We start from the raw sequence: 12,400 nt of genomic DNA, 5'->3' as shown, positions 1-12,400 counted from the left end.
ACTGAGAGAATAAAGGTGAAAAAAAAAAAAGCAACTTTTACAAGTACAGTACTATAAATGCACATGGTCTGTAACAGACACAAACCAAATGTATGTGTGTACTGTATAATATTAACAATAAGAGCAGCTCACTACTGAAAATGGCAAATATAGGAGGCAGTTGGGATTAAACCGGGGACTCTTGATTACAAGTCAGCAAATCTTACCATTACACCACGGAAGCTGTTGTATTGTCCTTGAACCTTTTGTGAAAATGTTTATTTCATCTTTGGAATTCAGGCTTCACACATTCTATAGTTTATGCCTACATTTTGTAACATTTATTACTAAAATATGAAAAAGTTTCTGTTTTAACAATGTGTTTACACAGATTACTGTAGAAACGGAACACACATGAAATGCATGTGTTCCAAATAACGATGTTATTTCCACTCTAAAACTCCAGCACTTCACTCCCAAATAATCAAACAAGGCATGATCTGGGAGAACTTTGTGAACTTTCTGCAACGGTGGGGGGATGAAATAGCAGGCTGCTTGCTGCTTGTCTTAATCGAGATATTTACAGAACAAAGGACGCTGACGGAGAGATGCGAACGGATTTAAGGTGGGCTGGATTTACGATTTTTCTCGTAGGCTCTGGTAATTCTAGTGTTAACCTTCAACTCTATACATCTCTAGCTTACTTGTGCCCCAGGTAGTGGTAATTTGCATTTTGAGATTAGTATTGTTTAATGTCAGGTGACCAATTTCGAGACGACAAACTGTAGTGGGTACAAAACCAGCAAATTACTTATTTAGTAGAATCAAGAGGGCCATAGCCAGACTCCTTTTAAAATATTTATAGTTTCTAAACAACTCAGCACAGGTTACTTCTCCAGCTCAACAGGATACTTGCCATGCTGCATTGTTGATACTTCTAATTGTAGGTGTCAGTTGCTGCATAATACCATTAATATCATGTGGATATTGATGCCTTTTTTGCAATTCTGTCATTGATGAATGGCAGCTCTCTGTGTACTATAAGGGAGACATCAGGCACATAAGCAAGACATACTGCCACGGACATACTACATTCTTTCGACTTTGGTACTAAACAAGCCTTGTTGCATACACCAGGTGGGACATCTACATATTTGAGAGTACCTAAACTAAAAGTTATTTCTTTTGAAATAATGCATGTTATTCATGAGCTTGTGAGTGAAGAGGTGCTGAGCAGGTAACAGAACCATTTGTGTTATTGGATGGTTTCAGGCTTTTGAATCGCTTGATCTCTTGCTTAAGTATATTCTCTTTTTATTTATAATTCATTCCTATATGATGCAAAACCTCCAACGGCTTACGTGGTGTACATAAGAAGTTTGACAAACAAGAGGAGACCATTCAGTCCATCAAGCCTCTCCCAGTATCTCATCCTGTCCGTGTTTCTGCCTCAACTGCATGTCTTGGTAGTTTGTTCCAGAGTCTCACAACTCTTTGCGTAAAGAAGTACTTCTTGGCTTCATTTTTAAAAGCACTTTTAATTTCCACTGATGTACTCGAGTACGTGATTCACCCTTAAGCTGAAAGATTATTGCTGGATATACTCTATCAATGCCTTTTGAGAATTTTAAATACCTAGATTTGGTCCCCATGCAGTCTCCACTGCTCAAGAATAAAAAGGTTTGTCCTTAAGTCCTTACTTTACTCTTCACAGCTTCAAGTGCTGCTGTCTTTCTTGTACTGTGACGGCCAGAACTACACACACTACTCCAGATGCAGTCTTACGAGTGCATTATATAGTTTGAGCATAAACCTTGACTTAAATTCAACAGTTTTTATGATATAGCCTAACATTTTAGTTGCCTTTTTAATTGATTATGTGTATTGCTTAGTTGATAAAAATATGGCGTCAACATATACCCCTAAATCCTTTGTCGCCAATCTTGTATTTATAATTGATATTTTTTTTTGCCTACTTGCAGGACTTTGCACTTTTCCAGGTGTTCGCCCAGTTCATAGATAAGACACAAAGTAGTTGTGCAAAACTTAGCATGCATTTATTCAGAAACATATTTTAAACATAGCAGGCTGCTTGAGCTTATCGACACATTTACAAGACAAAAGAGGCTGACGGAGTGGTGCGAAGGGATTTAAGGTGGGCCGGATTTACAAGTTTTTTTCGTTGGCTCTGGTAATTCTAGTGTTAATCTATTAAACACCATCATGGTATTGAGTGAAATATGTGTGTCTGTCCTATAGTGTTCCACAACTAGTACAACTGTTTGACAATTAAACAGCAAAGTACAAGTACAACTCTTAACTAGTAAACATGATCCAGAGACAGCCAAGATTTTTTTATTCTGACATGACATGGACAGACTAATATGAAAATATTTTATAATATTTTTCCCCATATACACCACAGGTCAAAAGTTTTAGAACACCTCAATTTTTCCAGTCTTTCTTCAAATTTAAATAGTATGTTCCAGCTCTGCTTTAAGACAGACAGAGGGTTTTTAAGTAACCATCAGAAGTTGGGACACGTACAAATCGATTCTTTCAACCTGCAAGGCTTAATTTACTTTAATTGCTGCAGAATATCTGTAGGTTGTAGTCTATTCGTTGTTCTATGAATAGGGCCCATTTGCAATATTCTGAGTATTCCAGACACGCATATATTTTACATTTGCATCATGATTTTTTTTAATAGTTTCCTGATCAGTATTTTTGTTTATTTTGTTCACAGTGGGTCCATAAAGCATGAAGTGTTTATGACTTGTGCAGTGTTCTTTAAAAGATAAGCATTGTGGGGGGAAAAAAAAAAACATGGTCTAATGCAACCCTGAAAATTTAGGACTTCTCAAAAGGGGTTTACTGCAAGTGCAAAATGATGTAATCCATTCTTCAACATAAGAAAGGCATATAAAATTTTGTCCAAAATATCCCTCCAAAGAAAATCATCCTGTTTTGTATCCATCTTACTTTTAGTAAAGAGTCACGGTGCCTTAATATATAAAAGTATCCTCACAAGTGAATGAGTTGAACAGCCTTTGTAACTAACTGTCTGTGGTATTTTGAAGACAAACTGTTAATGTTAAAATGAACAATTGTTAATTGATTGTTTCACTCTAAATGGGGGACATAATTAAGTGTCTGTTTCACCATGTTCAATAAACATTGACCCTTGCTCGTAACCTGTTATGCATATATGTTATTTTTGTATATTCCAGGCAAGCCCTACCTTGATGGCGCTACATTAGCAATATTTACTCGTAGTACTTTTATTTAGAGCCATTTACAAATAGTCTGTCAAAAGAATGGGAGTGTTTTTCAGGGAATGATTAACTTGATAATACCTAACAAAAATTTTAAAGTAAAGTGGACAAATCAAAGACTGTAATTAGTTCTGGGCTAATTGGAAAGATATTTAAAAAAAAAAAAAAAAAAAGATGATAGCCAACAGAGCATACTGACCTCATCTTAAACAAAATAAGCCATTTGAATACTTGGCGGTGCTTTGGATGGGTGTAGGTATTCAAGGACTGACTTATGAAATTAACATGAATTTTTTCTCCTGTTCTCCTTTACAGCTGAATCAAAATAAAAATATTGCATGTTAAGTGAGCAGTCAGCTATGGCGCAGATTGTGTGTAAAATTACTTGTTGGCAAATAAAATGTGTACCGATGAAAAAACTCTTTTAAAAAGCTGATGTTATAGTAACAAAATGGAAGTCAGAAAAATATTAGTTATTTTCTATTGGGCTCAATGGGGGAAAACAAGACCATGTTTGTATACTTAAAGAAAGGCACAGCACATGCTTATATTGTGTTATCAGTATTAGCATTTGAGTGAGAAGTGCAGTACCCACAAGTTAGGGGCCATTTCATCTTGTGGCTAAGGCGGCAGGTTAGTAACGTGAATTTTGCGGTTTTGCAGTTGGCTTGTGGCAGGTATCACTGAGCTTCAAACTTGACAGAACAAAATTCCTCAGCAGCAGCAAAATATGAATTAGAAAGACAGAAAATTGTTTATTTTATTGTTATTACAAAATGTAATTTGAGGCAACGCTGGTACTCGGGTAAATGATTAACTTTTACTGTAAGAAATTAACAGTTGCAAAAGATGCAGTAATTTGTGTATGCAGACTATCATTTCAGGTTAATTTGTTCAGGTGTTCTGGTAATATTTATTCTTTTCAATAAAAGACCCCAAATGTGTGGGTTGTACAGTTTTGGTTTTTTTCTCTCTTTTTTTTTTTTTTTTTTTTAACTGAAAGAGACGAAATGTGTGAATTTTACAGGGTGCAAGGTATATACATTAAAATGGTTACTTTTGCTTACATTGTAATATTTTAGTTAACCTGGAGTCCCCATAGGTGTCAAGAATATATTGCTAATCCTAATTCCATCAGTCCTTGGAGGGTTTACAATATTATGAAATCAATTAATTTTTTCCCATTATGATAGTGTAATTACAAAGTATGAATTGTACTGAGTCCTTTGTTGGTAGAAATTGAAAAATACTAGATTCCCACTCCATTTTGAAACACATCTCTGCAGCCTTTCATGTATTATGATACGGGCAATATTTAGATTTTACAGTAATTATCTCTTTGTTTATTCCAAACAATTGTTAGTTTTTGGTGTCTGTACTTAATATTCTAACTTTAGTAGTAGCTTTAGAATTGCATGACTTCTGTATCAGATATCTACAAAGCAAGATGTGTATCATAATTTCATACTAGAATGTTATCTGTTATGTTACTTATGACAAAATATAATATGCCTTTTTGTCTCCCTGTACCGACTAATTAATTTGATTCGAGTACTAAGAGTGAAAAACATGTTGTGTCTACTGACTGCAATAGCAACAGATGATACACAGTGTTTTTAAAGTACTGCACTTCAAATGATATCCTAAAAATGTACTTTTATCTCTTCCGTTGAACCTAAACAGTCCATAATTAATGTTTACTCATGTTTTTCAAGATTCTTCATGAAAGCATTCATGATGAGGTGGTAGAAAAGTTAGCAAAGGCCTATAAGCAAGTGAGAATTGGTGATCCCTGGGACTGTAAGTATTGATTTGTGTTTTTTACAGAGCATATGTTTTAAACCTTGGCATCGTATAGTGTTTATTTTGTGATAATAAATATTTGAAAGATTAAATTTATATTTTTAAAATATGAATTTGCCTATTAACAAAAGCCTGAAAATGATATTTTTAGTACAGTAGTAATAAAATAATAAAATGTTAATAAAATGATACAATAATATGATACAATAATAAAAGTCATTCAATGTTTAATGGCATTTTGTAATAAAAAGGAGAAAATTTAATACTAATAGAATAAAAGAATGGTATTTTCAGACAATCAGGAGAAGCTCATTAAACAAGGTAGAAGTCAATTGAACTAACAAAACTGAATGCTCTTTTAACTGGGGGCTCTGTGGTTTGAAAAAAATACCAGTAAATAGAATCACAGTACACATCATGATGTACAATGAAAAATAAAAAAGAAATACATATGTCAACAATGTCACAATGGCAGAATCTTTAAAATCTGTTAAAATATTCAACATTAATTGAGCATACAGTTCTGAATTATATGCTTTCAAAGCATAAATTGAACCTTTAGCATTTTTTCTGTCTCTACAATGTGAAAGTAATCATACAAATACTACTTAGTTTCTATTTTTAAAATCAAACTCCTTGATAGAAACTAGCAAGATTCACAACCCAAACCTGTATTCATAGAATATGTAACAGAGTAGTAACATAGCCAACAAAGGTCTGCTTGATTTGGTTATATCAATTGTGTGTGTGTGTGTGTGTACAGGAAGTTGATACATGTTCTTCAATGACGCAGAGGTAAGAACTTCTGCCTTATAACCCAGAGGTACCGGGTTCGAGTTTCGGCACTCCAAATATTGAGCTGCTGCTATTTATTATTATTATAATATAATAAAAACATACATTTCATTTGAGTCTGTATCACCCGGTGTAAATTTAGGCTACTTGTAAAAGTTAGCGCCATTTAAGAACACATATCAACTTCCTGTCAATTGACATTTGAGCTTGGGTTTTCAACTCATTGACCGCAACATGTAAATCGAATTATTTTTTTTTCTTTGGTTATATTCTTGAATAAAATTGCATGTTTATTTGATATTTGGATTAAAGTCTTCACACATTATACACTTCACGTCATTATTAGTATAATATGGAAAAAGTTTCTGCTTTAGGTATGTGTTCAGCATTTCTTACCTCACATTTCCCTTCATCCTACACTTACCCAGATATTTGTAGACAAGGAACACACATGAAATGCATGTATTAGAAATAACGATATACTGTATTATTTGCCCTGTACAACTCTAGAAACCTTACATGCAGATAAGGAGCCTTGGCTTGAGCTAGAAGAGTTGAGCTCCGTCAAGGTGGGGGATGGGACAGCAGGCTACTTGCTGCTTGTGCTGATTGACACATTTACAAAACGAAAGACGCTGATGGAAAGGTGCAAAGGAATTTAAGGTGGGACAGGATTATGAGTTTTTTTCATAGGCTTCAGTAATTCTAGTGTTAAGGACCCAATTTCATTTCAGCTTTTAACAAAAGACAATACTACCACCATGGAGTGAATCCTAATCAAGAATGGTGATGGTACATGAGATAGCAGACTGTGTAGTAACTAATTACTATAATCTGCACATCATAAACAGTTAAACATGAATAAAATCTGTGCTTGTTGTTTGCATAGTAGGCTCCTTAAATAAAACATCACTGAATCCAGTATTCCCAAGAAGAGACTGTTAAGCTAATCAATTCAGACTGAGAGAAATTTAAGGAATGCATTTATGTTTCATGTTGAAAACATGGATACATCAATTTGACCCAGACCTTCTAGTATGCCTTATGGAAAATGCACATTCTTCTCTTTCAAAATCAAAAGAAATTAACCATTGCAAATTAAATGAAACTAGTAGAAAAGTTTAAGAAAATGTTTAGGCGTATATATAAGTGAACATAATTAAAAAGAGTATACAGATAGAGATTCAGAGTAGGAGAGCTAGCTGTAAGTAAGGTGGAAGTTCCTCTGCAGAGTGAGTGTCACAACCTGTTTCCCATAATCAGAAATCGATCATTTTATATAAAGTCATATGTTGTCATAGAAACAAGAAGGACATAGATATTATTTTGTTACCGAGATTAAGCATATTTAGCATACCCATCTTTAACAGATTATGGTACACCTGAAAAAAATCAATAAATAATTTCTGTGAAAAAGTGTTTATTGTGGTAATAACAATAAACGTCGCTGTCATTTCTGTGTGTAACCAAACGATTGGCACATTTATAAGCCTGTATTCTATGTCTAGAGAATGATCTCGGGTTGATGTGTGACAAGCCAAATGCCTTTTGGCCTATCCATCGGTATTCAGTTCCTAACTATACATTGTTGAGGCGTTTGAGGAGCAGTGAACTTCAAGGACATAATCCTCCTTTTGTTCCAAAGTGTCTCTAAAGTCTCGGCGCCCTTAAAGAGATTCATTCCTGATTGATCAATGCATTTTATCTCTCGCTTGTCATGTTGTTCTAACAAGTAACTTTTTGGCAATTATTTATCTTAGTAGATGTCTGAACCTTATTTTAATTTTTATAAATAGAACTGAGATATGCAACTCAAGTCAGCTGAACTAAGACTTTTCAACTCTCAAAGACTAGTGTATGAAGCTATTTACAGTAATGTTTTTTATTGAGTTGAAATAATTATTTTAATATCCACAACACAGTATGTCTGGCCTATTCAAATGGCAGCCCGAGGGCAACATGCGGCCCTGAAGCAACCTCCGAGTGGCGCAGACCATGTCCCCGCCACAGACACAAAGAAAAAATGAGAAAAACAGATTTTGCAATCCTTTAGAAATTTCTGCATGCGTTGCTACAGATGTACAGACCATGAATGCAATGCATAGCCTAGCAACATTCAACCCAGAATGCAGAGTGCTGTTATGCATCTTGAAGTGGTTGTAGTAATCTATGATACTGTGACATCCTGTTGAATAAGACACATAGGAGCCACTTCTCCCAACAGACTCCACCCCCACAGTCCATGCAGTAGCGAGACATGTCACAATATCAGCATAATGTGGGATGTATAGCAAAGCCATGCCTAAATGGTCATGTGGCAATTTAAAACTAACCTATGTTCCCTCAGTGTGCAGTATTCATGTGTGTTAGTTACTGTTAGCACTTGTTGTGGGTTTGTGCACTGATAGCTTTAAAAACATTGATAGTTCTTTTATTTATTCTGTTAATTGCACTTATAATGCATCTGGGCAATATATAGGCAGAGGCTCAATCATAGTGCTGCTGCCTTGCAGTAAGCAGATCATGAGTTCAAGTACTGGGTCCTCCCTGTGTGAGAAGCGCTTTGAGTACTGAGAAAGCACTATATAAATATAAAACATTTGTATTATTACATGACCAAAATATTTATTTTATTTGAAAAGGGAAGCAAATGATGACGTTACTAATACTGTGCACTGTTTTTGATTTTATGCTCTTTGAGATGTGCCTGGGTTGTTTGTGGGCAAAATGTTAATTTTATTTCAAAAGGGAAACTATGGAGCCCCATAAATGTCAAGGAAAAAAAAAATCTGCTAGAACAAATTATTTTTATTTCAATAGTGCAGAGTCCTGTTCTGTATTAATTCGTTCAATGAGATAATTATTATATTTCCCTCTTGCAGTCCAGTTCTTATTCAGGCGTGTTTTGTTTCACAAGCCGTCTTGTTTGGAGGTCCTCGATTCAAAAGCGTTTTTTTTTTTTGTTTTTTTTTCTTCTTCTTTTCATTTTTTAAGAAACTTTCACAGGTCCCCAACTCATGTTTAACATGACAGTATTAAAGCAATGATAAAGTGGAGCAGAGATGCTATTCCTGCCCATAAGACCCAACCGTTCTATTCAAACAATTGTATACATCTGAACTGACCTATATATCCAAGCGTATGCATTGTCTCTCAACCAAAATATATTTCTGAACGGATGTATCTGTATTCGGCATTCAGAAACAACCATGCAGCTCCAGTTTTCCCTACGCTCCCTGATCTGGATTTCTCTTAAATGAAACACTGACAATAAGGAATACCAGAAATCATTGTTAGATGATCTGTACTTACTGAATGCACCAGTTCAGCAGCGGACCTTCCAAATATCTAAATCGCTGGCTCATTTTTTTTCTTTCTTACTGTTAAGAGACACATCACACAGAGATCTGCATCCACGCACCCCTCATTTTTGTTTGTATTTGTCCCTTGATATTTGTTTCTGTCAGGGGTGATCTCCCTGTGAAACAGCCATTCATTTACAGCAGAGATTAATAATTTGTTCAAAATGATTTTTTTTTGTTTTTACTTGACACATATGAGGGCACCATAGGAAACCAATATGATTTCTAATTCTGTGTGCTATTTTGTTTTTGTGGGCTTTGATGTGTGCTTAGGTCAAATATGACCAAAATGTTAATTTTTTATTTCAAAAGTGGAAAAAAAGTATTGCTACTATCTCAGATTCTGATTAGTTATTGCTTTTTTATTGTTTTTTTTATGTGCTTTTTGATGTGCCTGTATCAGATGTGACCAAATTTAAAAGGGAAACAAAGAATAAATATTACTTGTTTTTCAGTACATTAATTTGTGTCGGTTTAAAACTTATCATTATCTGCTGCTTACTGGCCGCTGAAAATGTCTGGCCCAGCTACATTTCTTTTTTTGAACATCTGACCCAATTGAATTTGTAATTTGCTGTGTGTATTGGTTTCTAATGATTTAATGGTTTTAATAAAATATATGTTCCTTAAAGTATTAAAAAGCCAGCATTATTTAATGGGACAGTAAATTTAAATTGATAAAATATACATTAACTTTACCTAATACTTACAATTTTTTTTTTTTTTTTTTAAGATTTCCATACCGTATTCCTTCTTTTTTGAAACCATTTCTCTCTATTATAAAAAAAAATCTTGGAAGGTTAGAAGGAGACAAGACAGGATTTTCTCAGACACTTTGGGCTTGTTCACACGGGCGTTAAGTTTTTGGATAAACGGAACTTGCTCTGAACATCCTAGACGTTTATGTTGCATTTTGTGGTGGCGATCGATTGACTTCTACACGGCGTTCGTTTGTCTCTGTCTAACGCCAGCCTGCAGCCCAAATTGTAGTTTGTGTGTTAACCTGTGGAGGCAGTGTCGGGAACTGGATATGAAAGCCCTTGTCGTTTTATTTGAGGTGCCTCCTTTCAATATGGACCATTTTGCTATGTTAGATATTAATCTTCTTGTTTTAAAAATACTCGTAATATGGCGACGTAGGGAGAGAAAAAATCGCCGCTACTGGGTTCATCCTCTGACCACACAACGTCGGGTTAAAGGAAGTTTTTTAATGCTTTATGAAGAAATGCGAAAATTTCCGCGCAAATTTTTTAATTACTGTCAGATGTCGGTTTCCACTTTTGATTGTCTGCTGCAGCTGGTGCAATGCCACATTGCACGCCAATCAACCAATATGCGACTTGGTGTTAGCCCCGAAGAGAGACTACTTGTCACTTTGAGGTAAGGAAACAGTAGTCGAGTGTGCGCTTACACCGGTGTTATGCACTGAAATGACCGCCCACCCCCGCCATGGATTGCCCCCCCCTACATAATCGTTATCAAATATTATATTAGAACATAAATTAATAGGTTCATGGTTTACAAAATACATGAGACAATAAAATAAAATAAGCAATATGAAAATATATATGTTGTATATGAAAACATAAAAAATATCCGGTCCTCCGAAGCGTAAAATAAACGCGCAGAAAACGAACTAGAAGCGGTTTCCTTGCGTTCGTTGGATTTTGAACGCCAAGAAAAAGCTGCATGCAACGTTTTTTTGATGCTGTATAAACGCGCTGCCGGACAAACGTACGTCACCAAAGCCCGTGTGAACACTCTCATTGACTCCTATGTGTAGAAAACACTTGGCGCTTGATCCGCGCTCACCGGACTCTACGAAAGCAAAAAAAACGCTCGATTTTAACGCCCGTGTGAACAAGGCCTTACACATCCTGTGAGATGGGTCTTTGTGCCAAGAGATTTAACCATGCCCAGGGCCAGAAATAAAACAAAGAGTAGATGACAAAGTAGAACACCGTAAATAATTCAAAAACATTGGTGTGGTACACATGCAGAGCAGGTTAGAGATAATGAAAGTACAAAAATTTGAAAGTCTCAAAAAAAGGATAGTAAAGATCGCATTAGCACAAACAAACAAAAATTATTACTCTGCAAAATAACGGAACAGCGAAAGATCGAATATATTGTTCAGATTTGAACTTTAAGTCAGAGACTTGTATATCGTATAATTCGTGTTGCCATCAGAGAAAAAAAAGTAGTGTTTCTTCCCAATTAAGAGGCATTGGTTAGCGATCGAAGCGAGCAGGCATTGAAGCCCCCTAGTATTAATCATAATAAACTTGATTTGAAATCAATTGCCAGAATATATTGCATGTTTTTGCATGTTTTTGTTAACCTTTCTTAAGTTTGGAGACCCAGTGAAGTTGTGGGTATCTCCTTAGCTGTACAGCTGTTTTTTTTGTCTGTGCTTCTCTGATGACTAACCTAGTTAGGTAGCTAACTCAACTAATTCACTTCTACAAATGTTTGTATCCAAATTCTGAAAATACCATATTTTTTACATGTGTTTTTAATAAACATATCATTGTTGTGACTGGAACTGAGAAAATAATCTAGACAAATTACATATGAGTTTCTTAAAAGATTGATTATAACATGTTTCCTCTGCCTTTATAGAATTATGTTTGCAGCAGGAAAAGATGTGGCTGAAAGCCACACTGTAATCAAATTATGAGCTTTTAATTTAACATCAAGATACCAAGAATTTAATGAAAATAAAAAAAAGCTTTCTTGTTTTCTGTCACATATCTGCAAGAATCACATTTTTATATAAAGCGTACAGATCTCACTTGTGTTAAAAATTAACTGTACAATTTGAAAATAATATAAACTGTTGTTTTTTTTGTGTGTTTTCAGCCAACACTTTATATGGTCCCCTTCACACCAAGCAGGCAGTAGAGATGTACAAGGCTGCAGTTGACCAAGCTAAACAACAAGGTGGCACAGTTGTTTGTGGAGGAAAAGTATGTATTTCAGTTCATTTTATTAACAAATGCTCCCAGGAGAAAAAAAAATGTCAGCATGATTTTTAACAGAGAGACCAGGACAATAATATAAATAATAACTGACAAGAATTCAGTTATCAATGTAAGCTTTGTACAAATGAATGAAATGTAGGGGTGAACGTAATCCAAGAGAATACAGGATTCTTTAAAAACTGAGCATATTCTAGAAACCTAA

General features: G+C 35.0%; 1 protein-coding gene across 1 annotated transcript in view; it reads left to right on the top strand.

Moving 5' to 3' along the window:
- The window catches only part of aldh7a1 (aldehyde dehydrogenase 7 family, member A1), a 56,581-nt gene that overhangs the window by 24,567 nt on the left and 19,614 nt on the right, over positions 1–12,400 (top strand). Inside the window, exons 12-13 of the mRNA XM_039759026.1 lie at positions 4,970–5,054; positions 12,077–12,183. Of these exons, the coding sequence (XP_039614960.1) occupies positions 4,970–5,054; positions 12,077–12,183 (192 nt within the window). The remainder of the gene's footprint in view (positions 1–4,969; positions 5,055–12,076; positions 12,184–12,400) is intronic.

The sequence above is a fragment of the Polypterus senegalus genome, chromosome 7 (genome assembly GCF_016835505.1).
Source record: "Polypterus senegalus isolate Bchr_013 chromosome 7, ASM1683550v1, whole genome shotgun sequence".
Classification (NCBI taxonomy): domain Eukaryota; kingdom Metazoa; phylum Chordata; class Cladistia; order Polypteriformes; family Polypteridae; genus Polypterus; species Polypterus senegalus.
This window is presented reverse-complemented; position numbering and strand designations above follow the sequence as displayed.